The sequence below is a fragment of the Amblyomma mixtum genome, chromosome 2, assembly GCF_055824585.1.
Source record: "Amblyomma mixtum isolate Tamu chromosome 2, ASM5582458v1, whole genome shotgun sequence".
NCBI lineage: Eukaryota > Metazoa > Arthropoda > Arachnida > Ixodida > Ixodidae > Amblyomma > Amblyomma mixtum.
In genome coordinates this window covers 298,042,010-298,056,330 of record NC_143013.1, presented here as the reverse complement: position 1 = coordinate 298,056,330, position 14,321 = coordinate 298,042,010, and the positions used below count along the sequence as shown (strand labels likewise).

The window sequence follows — 14,321 nt, the reverse complement described above, 5'->3', positions numbered from 1 at the left end:
AACCGGTCGTTCAATGCCTGGTTGTTGGACGCCCACTTGTGGAGTGTCATAGAGGCCGCGCTGAAGATGGTCCTAGCTTCTTCGTAGATCTTCAGGGCTCCCTCTTCGTTTTCGGCTCCCGTTAAGAGGTCATCCACATACAAGGAATGCGCCAGCAGTGATGCTGTGTCCGGATACTCTTCTTCCATATTCTTCAAGTGATGCTGAAGAGTTGCTGTCAACAAGAAAGGACTCGCTGTGGTTCCGAAAGGAACTCGCTTCATTCGCAAAGTCTGCACCTCGCCTGCTGGTCCACTCGTACCTGGCTTCGTATGGTACCACAGAAAGCGCAATGCATCTCTGTCGTTCTCTCTTATCTCTATTTGTAAGAATGCCTTTTCAATATCTCCCACCAAGGCGATTCTGTTGCTCCTGAAATTCAGTAGCAGTGCGACAAGGTCGGCTGTCAAATTCGGACCACTCTCGAGGTTTTGATTCAATGACTTTAACTTCTGTCCATGCGAAGAAGCATCGAAAACCACTCGCAGTCTTGTGGTATTGCTCGTTTCTCGGAACACCGGCTGATGAGGCATGTAGTAGATCAGTTTTCCTTGTTCTTCTTTTTCTACTACTGGCTCAGCTATGTCTTCCATGCAATACTGTCTGATGACTGCGTCGTAGGCTTCCAGTAATTCTGGATTTCTTCGAAGACGGTTTGTCAGTTGGGACAGGCGTTTTTCCGCAGTCCCCTTGTTGTCACTTAGATCTATGTTTTGCTTCCAGGGAAGGGCTACCTCGTATCGAGATCCACTACGCCTGATAACGTCTTCGAAAGATTCGAGTAGCTGTCGCCCAATACAGTCGTCGTTATCCGTGACTCCGATAGACTCCAGGGTCCAGAAACGTTCCAAGCAGTTCATGGTATCACTCTCGGCCAATGATATGCGGAGGGCGATGGTTTGCATGCTCTGTGAGTCAACTATGTTTATCCCTACAGGTCCTTGAATGCACCACCCAAATGCAGTCTCGACTGCTCGGAGTTTTCCGTCTAGCTGCTTGCTTCTTCCAGTTACAAATTCCCAGTAATGCTCTGCTCCGATGAGGAGGTCGATATCACCTCTTTCGTTATCGCAGGTCCTGTCGGCCGCAGCCAAAGGTCCAAGTAGTTTCTTGATCCTGTGTTCAGGAATCGGAATTCGTTGTTCGCATATGATGTCCGTCTCAAGAACTTCGATCGGTTGAATCTTCTTGTTTTGTGCGGTTAGCGACACCAGCACTCTGTTAAAGTCTCGTTCCGACTGGTGTCCACCGAACACGCCAACTTTCAACGTTTCTGTTCCGAGAACTCGACACCCGAGTTTTTCTGAGGCTCGCTTCGTGATGAATGAACGTTGGCTTCCGCCGTCAAAGAGCGCTCGTAAGTATACCGCTTTCGTTTCACCGGCACACAACGCCGTTGCCGTTTGTAGCAGTACTTCTCGTTTGCGAGTTTCTTTCACGGTAGATTGCAAATTCACTGGGACTGTTGTCACATCGGTTGCATTTGCCTTGACTTTCGGATGAGTAAATTCTGGGTCGCACATTGTTGTCGCATGCCGCCCTGCACAGTTACCGCATTTAATGCTGCTTCTGCACTCGTTAGAACGGTGATTTGGTTTCATGCAGCGGAAGCAGCGTCTTCCCAAACGTAGCATTTTCTTCTTTTCTTCTAGAGAAATGCCAGCACGGCAGGCAGCGGATTCGTGGTTATTCTTCTTGCAAAGAAAACAATTATCTGCTCTTGCTGACTGCTGCAGTACAGCAGCTGATGATTTAAATTTCGTTCCGATGCTCTTCTTGTAACTCCCAGTTAAGTTTGACGTCTTCAGCGTTGACACCTGGTGCTTCTTGCCAGTACCTTGCTGAGCAACCAGATTCTCGCGGCTTTGTACTTCAATCCTCAAAAAGTCAAGTAACTTCAAGAATAAAGACGGAGTACCTTTTGTAGCTGTTTCTTTTGGCTGCCCCGGTGCGTCGTCGCTCCGCAGCGCAGATCCAGTTCGTTCCGTGTTCTGTGTTGACGTTTCGGAGGGTCCCTCCCTCGCCACGGCTCGGTGAAACTCGAGCAATACTTCTTTCGGCAGGGCGCGCTGTACCACGGGGTAGAGGAGCGTGCCGTAGGTCTCCTGTTTCTGGCCGAGCGCCTCCAGCCCCCGGAGGTGAGAGACGAGGGCATCGTACAACCGTCGGAGGGACCGTATGTCTTCGGCGTTTCGCACAGGCTCAAGGTCCAAGAGCTTTCGCATGTGCGCTTGCACGATGGCGTCCTCACCGCCGAAGCGTCTTTTCAGCAGCAAGATGGCGTCGTCCTAGCACTGCGATGTGGGGGGAAGGCCCTTGATCGTTCTTGCTGCTTCGCCAGTCACAACCGATTTTAGGTACCCGAACTTGTCCAAGGTCGTTAGCCGATCGTTCTTGTGAATCATTTGCTCGTACTGTTCCCAAAATTCTTGCCAGGACACATCTTTGCCGTCAAATTTTACGAGCTCTAATTTTGGAAGCTTCACCTGGCAGGTCGTGGTTGCCGCGCCTGCGTCGTTGCTCGGTGATGGCTCTTCTTTCGGCTGCCTTCCTTGGATTTCTTGAATCTCCGCTTGGAGCTTCGCAATGTATGTAACGATCTTGTCGTCATACTCGATGGTTTCGATATAGCCCTGCTCCGCTTCTTCCGCTGGCAATAACGTCTCGACAGCGGCGTTAGCTTCGTTTAGACGGGTCTGCAGAGAGCTCATTCTTGCCAAAAAGACACTGAGTTCCTTTTCGTTGCCCGTGCGGCTTTTCATGCAGGAGTCAATTTCCGTAATGAGTCTAGTCACCTGTGATTGGACAGCTGATCTCTTCGCTTTGTGTCTGTCCATGTCGCTGCACTCGGTAGCACTGGGCGGCGGCTTTGGAGTAGAAATGGGCTTTTTCTTCGTTATTCGTTGCCGTCGCATCCAGGTAGTCGTCTTCGTTAGGTCTCAGGGTATATCCCGGGTTTCGGCACCAGCTTATATTATGTCGCGTTCGTTAAAAATAGACAACTTCGTTCAGCGGGTGCAAACGACATCCGTTTATTCCAGGTTACATGACACGACTGGCGCCCTAAGGGGCGCTCCTTTGTTTCCCTTTCTCAGCTTGCTTGGCTTGTCTTGCCTTCCGACTTGGGGCGGTCTTGTTTCGGTTTCGGTTTCGCAACATTGCGTTCGGGGATGCGGGCTCGGGATAAAGCAAACATGCCTATCTAATCTGCAGCAAAGCTACGTGCGAGTTTTGATTGTGAGCACGAAATGTCCAGCAAATTATTTAATGCAGAATCTAAAGCACTGTTTCGCAGGTTTTTATTTTAAGTTATTAGTCTTTTGAGTCCTCAGTTCAAGCCATCATATATATTTTTAAAAAAATGCACCTTCGCTGTCGTAAATGGTTCCCTCTTAAAGTTCACTTTTATCACTATCTAAAATGTCATATTGTAGTCGCTTGTTAAGATTTCGATTAATTTTGCTCGCTCATTAAGACTGAAGGAATAACGAAAATGCGTGTTTTAGACAGAATGGACAAATTCTATTAATAGAGAGACAGAATAGAAACTTACTCGGTCGTTACTTGTTCTTTCAGCATGGGCAATTATGCAACATTTGGGTATTATGGATCCATGAACATCATGAAGTTGCTGGACAACGCGGGTAAGCGTCAATACTACGCACCTGCGGAAATGTGAAAAATGCTTACATGCAAGTGTGTGCGTCTTAGTCTAGACAAGCTTTTCACGTATCAGGTAGTAGCTTTCTGCGAAATGCGCAGTCTAAAATCATGTCTATCGGTCCAAGACCCTTTCGAGCCTATTACTTATTCGTTCGTTATTATTCCTTTGTTCACATATACCGAGGTTTACAAATTTTCCATCCAGCTTTCTATATACCACATTTAGGGTTGCTTTCTATATGATTTGAATTAATTTGGTCACGTTCGTACTTCACATCTGCAGCCAATCTGCTTTAATGCTTTAGAAGGCGGTACAAGTAACAAATAAATAATATATAAAATTATTGGCTTCGTTTGGTTTATTGCGGTTTAACGTCCCAAAGCAACTCAGGCTTTGAGGGAGGCTGTAGTGAAGTGCTCCGGAAATTTCGACCACCTTGGGTTCTTTTTAACGTGCACTAACATCGCACAGTAGATGAGCCTCTGTAATTTCTCCTTCATCGAAATTCAGGCGCCGCGGCCGGGATCGAACCCGCGTCTTTTGGGTCAGCAGCCGAGCGCCGTAACCACTAAGCCGCCGCGACGGGGTATAGAAATTTACATATTCGCGATTCCAACCCGCACACCCATAGTGTAGAACTGAGTTTATTTTTCAAGTAAGTGTTTCCTTCAACTTAGACGCGAATAGACTTAGCTGCTACATAATCTGTAGGAGTAAAAGAACAATACATGTAAGTGTCCAGCGTACATGGCGCCGGATCAGCCTCCGCACAACGGAGCAATGGAAGCAGCATGCGTCGTTTGAGTTCGAAGCGTTTCCAGAGCGGTGAAAACATGTCATGTCGATGAAAGCAGTGCAGGTATATATGCATTTTTCCCAACCTCACTGTTTCCTGCTACCACGGCTCAGTAGCTAAGCTTTCCGCTGCTCGGCGCGAATTGGGCGTTTAACAGCCGGCCTGGCTGCTTAGTGGTAGTGACGTTCGGCTCCATAGCACGGCTTCGCGGTCGATGTTTTGGAGCGTTGAAGTTTATTTATTTGTGGTTGCGAAAGAAGTTACAAAAATATACAGCGAGAGGTCCCAATGTACAAGAACACCGGTGGGACCTCCCATGAGAATAAATTTCAGCGCACAACTAATCAGAAAACAGAGGCTAAAAATATCAATCTGCACGAACAATAGCGCGAAGCAAAACAAATATTAAATAGCAAGATACACAGTATGAACAGAAAATGCAAATACAAACTTTAGAATACATACATAGAATACATACCATGATACATAGAATAAATAGCATTGGTGTAACGAAAATCGCATATAAAGAAGGAAAAGTTTTGATTTGTACTTAAAGAAAGTATTAGTTTGATGTCCAAATTTAAAGAATTTGAAAACGATGGGATCAAGAATTGAAGGCACTGCTTCCCGTAGTCAGTTCTGACCCTATAGGTAGTAGAAAGTTATTACGCAGCGCGAACCCTGTGACTTTGTCGTTTATGATCATGTCCGGAGGAAAGATGCTTAGCGGGAGTTGATGATGAAGAACTTTAAAAGAAAAATAGAATACTGATATTATAAGACTAAAGGGCGGAGATGGGTGGTACCTTCAAATCCATAAACAAAATGGGCGACAGTAAGGTTCGAAGAGCTTTCACCTGATATTTGCGCTGCTGCTGGCGCTGTCCGTAGCGCATACAATCTTCTACAACAGACAACCTTCTACACTTGGACAGCGCGCAAAAATGCTGAGGCGCCAGAACCTCCGCACACGAGATGAACCAGGCACATTTAGAGAAAAGCCAGGTTGCCGAAGCTTAGCGCCTGATGAATTGTCTTCTATTTCTTCAGAGTTTGGCTTTCGAATCCAATCTAAAGTCCCCTACAACCGCTATGTATCTTTGAAGGGGCGTACATTCTTATTTGATCTGTGCTTAATGTATTCGCCTAGATGATGTACTTATTACACAAAAACGAAGGTCGGGAGACTGGGACGGTGAATGGAATTTTATACCATTCCATGGCCATCGACTTTCCGCGATGCAGTCGCAGCAAATGAGCCTAGGAATGCGGAATGTTCATGAAGCAGAGCTGGGCAACGATACCTGAAAAAGGTATCTTCGATTCCGATACCCGATAACCTCAAAAATTTTACTTCCGGTACCGATACAAGATACTTAACCATATTGATTTCCGATACAGATACTCGATACTCTATCATCGGTACTTAGATGCACCACTGAAATCCTCAATATCAATAAGCTGGTAATATGATTTGCTAAGCCAAGAAATTTATCCGTGGCTTCTGGAATTTTTAGTATATTTCATGTACCGCACTGTATACTGAAGGGTTTTAGACGAATCCGGCCAAACGAATTTCTTTCAGCTCCGATTTATTTTGGCTCCACATCGGCGCGGCGTCGGAGTGTAGCTGTGGGGGCGTTGAAACGATCACTTCCATAAGCAGCCCAGCAGAATATTTTTTTAAACCTAATGTTCTTAGTTCTTAGAAACTGTCCGGTACCTTTCGATACTTACTGCGGTATTTACGGCTCACATGAGCCATTGCCCTGTGCTAAATGTGCATGCTCCGTGCGCTTCGGAAAGCAGAGCAGTTATTTCGTCAGTACTGTGTGTAACAGACCTTTGAAGCGGAACGTTCTTCGTTAAACGCTAGACGGAAAACAACAAAGAATAAAGGCCAAAAGTTTTTATTGGGCACAACATATGCTAATCTCTGTTATTTAGATATTTATTTTACTTAACGCCAGCATTTCCTCAAACCGCCGATCCAAAAGAGCCCCGCTATGCGGACGGGCTTTAAGCGAAGCACCGTTGGCGTGTTGTATTTTATGAAGGTGCATTTTACGATCGGATAAGTGTGAAGCGTAGCCACGTCGACTCGACGATCCTCGAGGTATAGTTATACTGAAGTTTCGCTAGCTTATTGATAACTACACTCGCTGTAACGTTGCTTCTCAAATCGAAATGAATGCGCCAGCAGATTGATGTATTTGACACTGCCGGCGCTGATGATCCCATTGACTCGAGTGTGAAAAAGTGCGTGACCTTTATCGTACTTGCAACGTAAAAATAACTGCTCTGTAAGCTCCTGAACATGAAGACTAGTCTCATTTTTGCGCACAAACACCGCAACTTGAAGTAGGTGCGAAGGGGTGTTGTTCCCAGGCAGCACAGGTAAATCGGCAAAAACCATCGCCTCTCTCTCTCTCCCTCTCGTTGCTTCCGCAATCCTCCAGGTTTAACCAGAGCTAAACCACTGCCAATTTTTTCAGTGTGCTACCGAGCACCGCCACCCCAAATTCGAACTCACAGCAGCCTCGAAATCTGTGGCAACTTTTTTCGTTATCGAATATCGTAAAATACATGATACACTGTAAATGTGTTTTCTATACAGGTACTTCGATGCTTTCATTTTTTCCAAGCGACACCTAACACCGATAGATAAAATGGATCGAAAGATAGAATCGAAGTTACAAGTGCCTTCGGTAGTGCCCATTGACAGCAGTCGCTTCTATGACTTTTCGTCTTTGTCCAGTGGAGAGTTAGGCAAAGCAATGGCGACGACACTGACCAGCTCTGTGGGCACAATGTTGCAGGAGGTTACACCAAGGCAGGCTACCAGCATCCTGTTCTCTGGACTGGGACGTATGCTATGAGCAAGCTGGCGTGGCAGTTCAAGTGCCTCAACGCTGCGAAAGCGGTTAGCGTCTTCTCCCTGTCTAAGAACGCAGCTCTGTGCATGTGGCTCATGGCTCGCGCCACTCTGCTGTAGCGCAAAGTTTGGTTTTGACTGCAATTAACTAATTAATGCTAATTAATTCGGGTCGCTAACTAGCACAGCGCATTTGCACTCAGCCTAAGTTTTCCAACGGTGTATGACTCGATGCTATAGCTCAAAGTTTGTCTTTAGTTGTAATTAACTATTAACGCTAATTCCGGTCGCTAACCAGCACATTGCATTTACACTTCATCTAAGCTTTCGAACGGTATATAGCTCGATGCTACATCGCAAAGTGTGGTTTGTATGCAATTAACTAACTAATGATAATTCGGCCCAGTAATTAGTCTACATAACTGCACGGTTGATCATGTGACACCAATGGCTGATCACGTGACACGCAAGTCCCGCTTTGACCTTGGCTGATCTTGAAGGTCAAAGTACCGGCATGAGGTGTTTTCCGATGTTGTGCCCGGGTGCGTAGAGCGAACGCCCTAAAAATCAAAGCGCTCAGGCCAGGGACCTAAGCGCGGTCGCTCACCAACGCGGGCTGCACCGCTGCCGCCAGCGAAGCCGCACTGCGCAAGGTGCGATGAACGGAAAGTATGAATGCGCAGCTCCAGCGGAAAAGCGAGGAAACGAACGCCAAAGTAGTGAGAGGGAAAACTATCGCAAACCGTAAAAGCAGCGCGCCTATCGCTGTTGTCGAAAACTGGACTTCTGGCAACGCACTCCGCTGTCACCGTTTCATTTGACGCCGATGGTTCTTTGAATAACTAAGCCCTTGTCACACGCCAAGAGTATTCTTCAATACTGCTCCTGCCAGGAAAAGTCGCCCCAGGCTGCTTCACTCTGTGGGTGGATATTCCTAAGGGTACAGCGAGGCTTTGGCCAGCCGGCTTGGAAAAACGATTAAGATAGCTGCTGGAGCCCGGGCTCACCTTTTCGGCACATGTAATATTAATGTGACCGATACGCATAGAGAGCACTCCGGCTGAAGCACGATCATGGGCACCGTCCTCAATACAAAATGATTTCCTAATTTCGCTCAAGGAACGCTATTTGCTGCGTGGTTTCTCCGACAGAATACTCTTGGAGAAAGACTACTGCAATGATTTACTGGCGTGCTGAAGTAATGGCTTCTAATACTCCCGGGCTGCTCTATATGTCCTTTTCAACGGCTCATTGCACAAACCTAGCATGACGCATCGATACTTCCAACTATTTTTCTTAGTGCACCCAGCTTTGTGTGTCATACAAAAGCCACTCACTGCGTAACTCGCAGGGTGCTAGGTGTCTCTCACACTAATGTTGCGACACGAGTAGACCTAAGAGTAGATTTTCAACCTAACCGAGGTCCAGTGTGCTGTGCTAGCGATCAATGCGTTGACTGTGGTTTCTGCAAGCCACCACACCACCTTTACGCTTCGCTCTCACTGTCTCTCTGCGCAGAATGGCACAGACTCGCGACTGGTGGCAAAGGGCACAAGGCCACTTTCTCCAGGATTCCGGGTTCGTACATGTTCTGCTTTTGCTCGCATCCGTCGCCGCAGTTGTTCGAAGCTTATAGCAATGCCAAACTCCTGGGCGAAACGTTATATGTTGGTGCGCACAGGGGGGTATGCTTTCTAACTGCAGCATTATTTAAAACATTCACTGCTGCATCGATTTTCGGAGCCTGTGCGTCATATTCCACCTGTTGGGTGTGTGTGTGTGTGTGTGGGGGGGGGGGGGGGGGGGGGCATTAACTTTTCTTGAGTGCGGCGTGATGACCTACCAGTTAGCTACGGGCGACGCCAGTTTCTCTGAACCGCCGACAGGTGGCAATAGCTACCTGGCATGACAGCGTGAGGAAGGACGCATAGCGCTGGGCTGTCATTGTAAGGTCGCTAACGAGGCAGTTCAAGGGGACCTGGGTTGGTCCAGTTTCGAAGCCTCAGAGACGACGAGCAAGCTGCAATACCGTGGTCGCCACGTTACCATGGCGCCGGAGCGATGTGCGCGCCGCGTGTTCGAGTATTTGGCTTCTACGTGCATCAGGACGAGCTGAACGACCAGGGTCTACCAACTCGAGAAGTTTGGGTTTTTCAAGGACCTCATTGCGCCAGACAACGGCTGGGAAGTGGGCTGCCTATGTGCGTGAACGGGTTGCAGAAGCCGAACGCGTACTGTGATGCGCGAAAGGCCACCCTGACTTTCTACCGGAGCCACAAGCAGGCCATCGGCCAGGACAGTCTGTACGATAACAGCGTCGGCAGTGCGCTGCTCTTTGAGGCTAGGGCAGGTGCCCTCAAAACGCTCGCGAACCGTCGCCGGTATGACGAGAGGATCGCGTTCACATTGTGTCGGCTGTGCGATGCCGGAGCCGAGACGATCGAACACGTCGTGATGCAGTGCGTAAGCCTCAGAACATCGCTCCCAGAGGGCGCTGGCGCTCGATTTTGCACACCTTACACGTAGTGTCGCCAACAGAGCCCTCTTTGTGCAGGCGTGCCAAAAGGGGACTCTCAGAGTGGTGGACTGCATGAAATAACCAAGCCATAAAAACTATGGCTGGGGCGCCGACAATGTGCCCACCCGGTACAATGGGGATAGTCAGTAAATCATAATCATTCCTTTTCGCGAACTATGTGAAAAATCCCCCACTGTCCCACGGCTTCATCGCGTGACCCAGTATTCGTGGTCACACAGCATGTATAAATGACGTGACCTACCGGTGACCTGCAACGCAGTGAACGCGTTAAGAAAGCTACCAAGTGTCTGCTCCTCATGCACTTCGTGGACCGCAGTTCTTCCGGAGGCAAGCCCTGATCAGGGCCTACCCTCGACCTGAGTACCGGCTTGACTTGGATGCGAAAGCCGACATGGAGCAAATCTACCTCACCATCGTCATGCGGGTGCGTCCAAAAACACTTTGTGCTCTCACCAATATGGCTTCTCTCCCCTTCTCTCTATCCATCTCTTCGTGCTCACTTACGTACAAACTCGCTGCAGGCCCAGCCAACATGAAGCTCTCAGATTTGTTCTCTTTTTTTCGGTACCGTTAGAAAGCAGCAAGGAGAAAAAGTAACGCTGACAAAACCGCACTACTGGTAGCATAGTGGCGAAGAAGAACACAAAAAAATAGCAAGCATAAAAATCAGCGCAGCAAAAAAAAAAATTACGGTTTAGCACTGCTGAGCACGTAATATACCGTAATGACATATTTTACGCTCGTTACCTTGCGGCTCTCTGATAAAAGGGCCAACTTAAGGCACGCAATTATTATAGCGGTGGTAACCAGCTACATCGCGATTGCACCGTGTTGGTAACAGCAAGCCTAGTGAAGTAACAACTGATACAAATGGACGAACGCTTGCGTGCAGTTATCGACATTGAACTTGACTGGATTCAAAAACTGCACTTAGAAATATCTCTATCAATCAAAACGCGAGCCCGGATGAGCGTTTGGCTAAGTATACAAGGACAAAACAGTGTTGCAAACTTATTTTCAAACAAGCGGGGTTTATCAGCTGATAAAATGCAGCCATTTACAGAAGATCCGTGAGCAGTCATTCGATTAGAATTTTTTTTCGTCTTCGGAAAGGTCCTAATCATTCCTAATCATGGTCCTAATCATGTTTCCTCTTGTATGTGTCTAGAATTTGAATTTTTATTCTGAGTTAGAGCAGTATTTCATTGATCAACGCACATGATCGACCAACAAGATAATTCTCCGTAGTATGAGTCGTTCCCACCACCTGCGTTGCATGGATTTGTTTAAATGAGGAGCGGTTCGTCAATAGCAGTTTCATCGGTCTTCGCGGGGTATGCTATATACGAGCTCTGCTCTGCCTTTTCTGTTTTGGGTTTTGACTTGCATGTTTATTATTGCAGACCTACTGCCGCTACAAAAAGATGAAAGAGAGGTGAGTATCCGCATGTTCCACCACTGTTAACAGAATTCATTGCATGTGAATGAAAAGCGCTCATATACATACGCTTGCATGCAACAGAATTCAGGCTCTGGTTTATGGTATAAGTTTGTCGTAGTCCGCAGTGCTCAGTGGTACTTGTTGATACTTTCACACGTCTAAAGTGTGTGTTTTTATGTTTTAGCACAACGGGCTACTACATGTCAACATTGACATTGAATAGGTTGGGGCAACCGAAAAGGAAATAAAAATAATAGGCCCCTGCCTGCACCGCTTACACACAACAGGCTTAACCCAATTGAAAAATAAAAGAGGAGGCCCGTAGGCAAGTTGTAATTTGACCACCCGTGGGTGGAAAAATAAAATAATAGGGAAATGCTACATTAGCGACCCACAGCCGAGAGAGCGGGCCCGGGGAGGCTCCCCTGACCTCCCCTGGGAAGTAGCGGAAAGGGAAGTGGGACGTGGGAAGGGAATGGGGACAGCGAGTTTTTTGCTCTGATCCTTCGATTGTCTCGACTCCATTACTGGCCCGCCTGGCCAGGGCAGGGAGAGCGTCGAGATTGCCCAATGGTGCGGCCCCACTCACGGGATGCCCGACCACCCACCATACGCAACGGGCTCCGACCCTCGGAGACAGGAAAACCTAACACGGGGTCAGTAGCTACCTGGGGCTCCTCTTGCTCACTAGAGGGCTTTTCCCACCTGCCGGCTACTAGCCGTCGAAGGTTTTTCGCGGTTTTTCGGACACCGGAAGTATGTGTGATAGTCCCGGCCAGTGGAGGTCCAGAACGTCAACGGCCTCGCGGCCTCAGAACTGGTCAGACTCCGGGGGGTCCATCTGTGCTTCCGCCAACCATCCATGCACTTATTTCCTCTCCTAGCTTACTCTTCTCCTACTGAGGAGAGAGTGTTCAAGGCTGGGCGACCGGGCCACTAACCAAGAACATGGCTTAGGATGAGATGACCCGGGCCTACTCCACCGGTACTCCACACATCTTCGGTTTTCGCCAGACTCTTACGAGGCTGTACTAAGCCCTCATCCCCCGGCATCCCGCAGGCGGTTAAGCCTGCGGCCGGCCGTAGGGCCGCTTCCCCGAGGCGGCGGTCCTCAGAGCCTGGCCACTATGAACCCCCGCGCGGACCTGGTTTCTCCGTAACCAGAAACCGACGCGTCGGTAGCCAGACTTGCACGCCCCCGCGCGCAGAGGAAGGAAGGTAGCATGTATTTGAAAACCTTTTGGCGTTTTGACATGCCTTCCGGGCCGGATTTCGTGGGTCCAACCTGAGTATAAACCCAGGCCTGCCTCCGCTCAGGCATCGGACCTCACGTGCACGACTGGCCCTCACAGTCGTCTGGGAGTCGCTGCCACTCCCATTGGGGGTTTGCATCCCCAGAGGATGGGTCCCGGCCATCCCATCCCCACTGCTGGCATTGCACCGAAACAAAGCCTAGTAGCCGAAACTACACCGGCCCGTATCCGGTGGCGGGGGGGGGGGGGGGGGGGGGGGGGGCACGAGCAGGCTGCACAGTCAGATTTCCCCCCCACTACATGTCAACATTGAATAGGTTGGGGCAACCGAAAAGGAAATAAAAATAATAGGCCCCTGCCTGCACCGTTTACACACAACAGGCTTAACCCAATTGAAAAATAAAAGAGGAGGCCCGTAGGCAAGTTGTAATTTGACCACCCGTGGGTGGAAAAATAAAATATTAGGGAAAATGCTACATTAGCGACCCACAGCCGAGAGAGCGGGCCCGGGGAGGCTCCCCTGACCTCCCCTGGGAAGTAGCGGAAAGGGAAATGGGACGTGGGAAGGGAATGGGGACAGCGAGTTTTTTGCTCTGATCCTTCAATTATCTCGACTCCATTACTGGCCCGCCTGGCCAGGACAGGGAGAGCATCGAGATTGCCCAATGGTGCGGCCCCACTCACGGGATGCCCGACCACCCACCATACGCAACGGGCTCCGACCGTCGGAGACAGGAAAACCTAACACGGGGTCAGTAGCTACCTGGGGCTCCTCTCGCAAACTAGAAGGCCTTTCCCACCTGCCGGCTACTAGCCGTCGAAGGTTTTTCGCGGTTTTTCGGACACCGGAAGTATGTGTGATAGTCCCGATCGCCCGTGGAGGTCCAGAACGTCAACGGCCTCGCGGCCTCAGAACTGGTCGCTCCGGGGGGTCCATCTGTGCTTCCTCCAACCATCCATGCACTTATTTCCTCCCCTAGCTTACTCTTCTCCTACAGAGGAGAGAGTGTTCAAGGCTGGGCGACCGGGCCACTAACCAAGAACGTGGCTTAGGATGAGATGACCCGGGCCTACTCCACCGGTACTCCACACATCTTCGGTTTTCGCCAGACTCTTACGAGGCAGTACTAAGCCCTCATCCCCCGGCATCCCGCAGGCGGTTAAGCCTGCGGCCGGCCGTAAGGCCGCTTCCCCGAGGCGGCGGTCCTCAGAGCCTGGCCACTATGAACCCCCGCGCGGACCTGGTTTCTCCGTAACCAGAAACCGACGCGTCGGTAGCCAGACTTGCACGCCCCCGCGCGCAGAGGAAGGAAGGTAGCATGTATTTGAAAACCTTTTGGCGTTTTGACATGCCTTCCGGGCCGGATTTCGTGGGTCCAACCTGAGTATAAACCCAGGCCTGCCTCCGCTCAGGCATCGGACCTCACGTGCACGACTGGCCCTCACAGTCGTCTGGGAGTCGCTGCCACTCCCATTGGGGGTTTGCATCCCCAGAGGATGGGTCCCGGCCATCCCATCCCCACTGCTGGCATTGCACCGAAACAAAGCCTAGTAGCCGAAACTACACCGGCCCGTATTCGGTGGCGGGGGGGGGGGCCACGAGCAGGCTGCACAGTCAGATTCCCCCCCCCCCTACATGTCAACAGGGAGAAGTTCTTGCGAATACATTTGGTGCGAAGTTTTATTTTTAGAATGACATAGAAAAACATTTTAC

The 14,321-nt window shown here is 49.4% G+C and overlaps 1 protein-coding gene across 1 annotated transcript in view; it reads left to right on the top strand.

Moving 5' to 3' along the window:
* LOC149364628 (uncharacterized) overlaps positions 1 to 14,321 on the top strand; it is a 35,402-nt gene that overhangs the window by 20,414 nt on the left and 667 nt on the right. Inside the window, exons 4-8 of the mRNA XM_089574589.1 lie at positions 3,616 to 3,683; positions 7,319 to 7,422; positions 8,893 to 8,952; positions 10,230 to 10,337; positions 11,317 to 11,348. Of these exons, the coding sequence (XP_089430715.1) occupies positions 3,616 to 3,683; positions 7,319 to 7,422; positions 8,893 to 8,952; positions 10,230 to 10,337; positions 11,317 to 11,348 (372 nt within the window). The remainder of the gene's footprint in view (positions 1 to 3,615; positions 3,684 to 7,318; positions 7,423 to 8,892; positions 8,953 to 10,229; positions 10,338 to 11,316; positions 11,349 to 14,321) is intronic.